The sequence below is a fragment of the Neomonachus schauinslandi genome, chromosome 1 (genome assembly GCF_002201575.2).
Source record: "Neomonachus schauinslandi chromosome 1, ASM220157v2, whole genome shotgun sequence".
Taxonomy (NCBI): domain Eukaryota; kingdom Metazoa; phylum Chordata; class Mammalia; order Carnivora; family Phocidae; genus Neomonachus; species Neomonachus schauinslandi.
The window spans coordinates 120,531,113-120,535,831 of NC_058403.1; the positions used below are offsets into that span (position 1 = coordinate 120,531,113).

At 39.2% G+C, this 4,719-nt stretch overlaps 1 protein-coding gene across 1 annotated transcript; it reads left to right on the forward strand.

Moving 5' to 3' along the window:
* The first annotated feature begins 501 nt into the window (after positions 1 to 501).
* Positions 502 to 1,012, forward strand: LOC123324876 (10 kDa heat shock protein, mitochondrial). Its single transcript, XM_044915423.1, has one exon. It carries the CDS (start codon positions 579 to 581, stop codon positions 885 to 887), a length of 309 nt encoding a protein of 102 aa, XP_044771358.1. The 5' UTR covers positions 502 to 578; the 3' UTR covers positions 888 to 1,012.
* Positions 1,013 to 4,719: the final 3,707 nt, after the last annotated feature.

Sequence of the window (4,719 nt, forward strand, 5' to 3'; positions counted from 1 at the left end):
GCTGCAAGGTTGGTTCAACATGTGCAAATCAATCAACGTGATACAATACATTAATAAAAGAACAAGAACCATAGGATCCTCTCAATAGATGCAGAAAAAGCATTTGACAAAGTATAGCATCCTTTCTTGATCCAAACTCTTCAGAGTATAGGGATAGAGGGTACATACCTCAATATCATAAAAGCCATATATGAAAAACCTACAGCGAATATCATTCTCAATGGGGAAAAACTGAGAGCTTCCCCCTAAGGTCAGGAACGCAGCAGGGATGTCCACTATCACCACTGCTATTCAACATAGTATTAGAAGTCCTAGGCACAGCAATCAGACAACTAAAAGAAATAAAAGGCATCCAAATCAGCAAAGAAGTCAAACTCTCACTCTTTGCAGATGATATGATACTTTATGTGGAAAACCCAAAAGACTCCACCCCAAAACTGCTAGAACTCATACAGGAATTCAGTAAAGTGGCAGGATATAAAATCAATGCACAGACACGTGGCCCGAGGGTCGTACTGCGGGTCTCCTTGCAGAGGCGGCAGCTCCAGAGCAGAGTACGAACTGCGGCGGTCGGCGTCATGGCAGGGCAGGCGTTTAGAAAGTTTCTTCCCCTCTTTGACCGAGTTTTAGTTGAAAGGAGCGCAGCTGAAACTGTAACCAAAGGAGGTATTATGCTTCCAGAAAAATCTCAAGGAAAAGTGTTGCAAGCAACAGTAGTAGCTGTTGGATCGGGCTCTAAAGGAAAGGGTGGAGAGATTCAACCAGTTAGTGTGAAAGTTGGAGATAAAGTTCTTCTCCCAGAATATGGAGGCACCAAAGTAGTTCTAGATGACAAGGATTATTTCTTATTCAGAGATGGTGACATTCTCGGAAAGTATGTGGACTGAAATCATTATTAAAATGGCATGAAGTGAAGCTGCCCATTCCAGTGAAGTTGTGAAATCTTTCATCATGTAAATAATTTTCATGTCTCTCTTTTATAATAAACTAATGGTATCCAAACTAAAAAAAAAAAAAAATCAATGCACAGAAATCAGTGGCATTCCTATACACCAACAACAAGACAGAAGAAAGAGAAATTAAGGAGTCGATCCCATTTACAATTGCGCCCAAAACCATAAGATACCTAGGAATAAATCAAACCAAAGAGGCAAAGGATCTGTACTCAGAAAACTATAAAATACTCATGAAAGAAATTTAGGAAGACACAAAGAAATGGAAAAATGTTCCATGCTCATGGATTGGAAGAACAAATATTGTGAAGATGTCAATGCTACCTAGAGCAATCTACACATTCAATGCAATCCCCATCAAAATACCAACCCCTCTTTTCAAAGAAATGGAACAAATAATCCTAAAATTTGTATGGAACCAGAAAAGACCCCGAATAGCCAGAGGAATGTTGAAAAAGAAAAGCAAAGCTGGTGGCATCACAATTCCGGACTTCAAGCTCTATTACAAAGCTGTAATCATCAAGACAGTATGGTACTGGCACAAAAACAGACACATAGATCAATGGAACAGAATAGAGAGCCCAGAAATGGACCCTCAACTCTATGGTCAACTCATCTTTGACAAAGCAGGAAAGAATATCCAATGGAAAAAAGACAGTCTCTTCAACAAATGGTGTTGGGAAAATTGGACAGCCACATGCAGAAGAATGGAACTGGACCATTTCCTTACACCACACAAAAAATAGACTCAAAATGGATGAAAGACCTCAATGTGAGACAGGAGTCCATCAAAATCCTAAAGGAGAACACAGGCAGCAACTTCTTCGACCTCAGCTGCAACAACTGCTTCCTAGAAACATCGCCAAAGGCAAGGGAAGCAAGGGCAAAAATGAACTATTGGAACTTCATCAAGATCAAAAGCTTTTGCACAGCAAAGGAAAGTCAACAAAACCAAAAGAGAACCGACAGAATGGGAGAAGATATTTGCAAATGACATATCAGATAAAGGGCTAGTATCCAAAATCTGTAAAGAACTTATCAAACTCAACACCCAACGAACAAAGAATCCAATCAAGAAATGGGCAGAACACATGAACAGACATTTGTCCAAAGAAGACATCCAAATTGCCAACAGACACATGAAAAAGTGCTCACCATCGCTCAGCATCAGGGAAATCCAAATCAAAACCTCAGTGAGATACCACCTCACACCAATCAGAATGGCTAAAATTAATAAGTCAGGAAACGACAGGTGTTGGCGGGGATGCGGAGAAAGGGGAACCCTCCCACACTGTTGGTAGGAATGCAAGCTGGTGCAACCACTCTGGAAAACAGTATGGAGGTTCCTCAAAAAGTTGAAAATAGAGCTACCCTATGATCCAGCAATTGCACTACTGGGTATTTACCCCAAAGATACAAATGTAGGGACCCGAAGGGGTACGTGCACCCCGATGTTTATAGCATCAATGTCCACAATAGCCAAACTGTGGAAAGAGCCAAGATGTCCATCGACAGATGAATGGATAAAGAAGATGTGGTATATATATACAATGGAATATTATGCAGGCATCAAAAGGAATGAGATCTTGCCATTTGCAATGACGTGGATGGAACTGGGAGTGTGTTATGCTAAGTGAAATAAACCAATCAGAGAAAGACATGTATCATATGACCTCACTGATATGAGGAATTCTTAATCTCAGGAAACAAACTGAGGGTTGCTGAAGTGGGGGGTTGGGAGGGATGGGGTGGCTGGGTGATAGACATTGGGGAGGATTATGTGCTATGGTGAGCGCTGAATTGTGCAAGACTGTTGAATCACAGATCTGTACTGCTGAAACAAATAATGCAATATATGTTAAGAAAAAAAAAAGAAGATAGCAGGAGGGGAAGAATGAAGGGGGGGAATCAGAGGGGGAGATGAACCATGAGAGATGATGGACTCTGAAAAACAAACTGAGGGTTTTAGAGGGGAGGGGGGTGGGAGGATGGGTTAGCCTGGTGATGGGTATTGAGGAGGGCACGTTCTGCATGGAGCACTGGGTGTTATGCACAAACAATGAATCATGGAACACTACATCAAAAACTAATGATGTAATGTATGGTGATTAACATAACAATAAAAAATTAAGAAAAAAAAGAAATAGATGGGGGCACCTGGGTGGCTCAGTCATTAAGCGTGTGCCTTCAGCTCAGGTCATGATCCCAGGGTCCTGGGATAGAGCCCTGCATTGGGCTCCCTCCTGTGCAGGAGGCCTGCTTCTCCCTCTCCCACTCCCCCTGCTTGTGTTCCCTCTCTCACTGTCTTTCTCTATCAAATAAATAAATAAAAATCTTTAAAAAAAAAAAGAAATAGATAAATTCCAAGAAACATACAATCTACCAAAACTGAATCAAGAAGAACTAGAACACCTGAACACACCAATAACAAATAAGGAGATTGAATCAATAATCAAAAACCTCTTAACAAAGAAAAGCCCAGAACTAGATGGCTTCATTGGTAAATTGGTAAATTCTACCAAAGAGTCAAAGAATTAACACAGTCCAAAAAGTAGAAGAGAAGGGAACACTTCCAAAGTCATTTTATGAGGCCAGTATCACCCTGATACTAAAGCCAAAGACACCACAAGAAAAGAAATACTAGCAAACCAAATTCATCAACTCATTAAAAGGATTCTGCATCAGGACCAAGTAGGATTTATCCCTGGGATGCAAAGATGGTTCAACATATCCAAATCAATCAAGGTGGTAGACTACATTAACAGAATGAATGATTAAAAACCATGCGATCATCTCAAAAAAATAAAAATAAAAACCATATGATCATCACAATAAGTGCAGAAAAAGCATTTGAAAAAATTCAACGTCCATTCATGATAAAAACTCTCAACAAAATAAATATAAAAGGAGATTACCTTAACACAATAAAGACCAAAAATGAAAATCTCCCAGCTAACACTACGGTGAATGAGGAAAAATGGAAAATTTTTTCTTATAAGATCTGGTACAATACAAGGAAACCCACCCTCACCACTTCAATTCAACATAGTACTGGAAATCCTAGTCAGAGCTCTTAAACTAGAAAAAGAATTCACACACACACACACACACACACACACACACACACACACACCTTATACTCTCCTATATGGCACAGAAGAATCAGCAGTTAATCAGCCTCGAGTCCCAGCCTAAGATGATGATTTTATTTCCACAAATAGTAATTTCTATTTCTGCAGAGAATCGCACCCTACACATAAAGAAATAACTGAAGTCATCCATTTTGGTCCATAGTGGCCAAAAAAAATCCTCAGGAACAAACCATGTAAAAGTGTTGAACTTATTTTTTAAACATTCTTATAATTTATCATAGAAGGGCACAGACATAAAAATAATAAAAAGAAAAATAGTTATTTGAGGAAAGGAAGTTCTAATATATGACTAGTGGAGTTACAGAGGGAGGAAATAGAGAAAATGGAATGGAGGGCAATATTTGAAGAGATTCATAGTGAATAAAAATGCTCATGCAGCACCTCGCTGGCTCAGTCAGTGAAGCATGTGACTCTTGATCTTGGGGTTGTGAGTCCAAGCTTCTTGTTGGGTGTAGAGATTACTTAAAAATAAAATCTTTTTTTAAAAAAATAATGCTCATAAATAGTGGAAGAAAAAATCATTTATTTATTCAATATATATTTTTGAGTGTCCACTATGCTGCTGACAGTGTTCCAAAACTGAGGATACAGGAAGCAAAACTGTGTTAAAAATC

What these genes read in the sequence shown, in the direction of transcription:
- LOC123324876 (XM_044915423.1), top strand. Translation starts at nt 579, where the DNA reads ATGGCAGGGCAGGCGTTTAGAAAGTTTCTTCCCCTCTTTGACCGAGTT.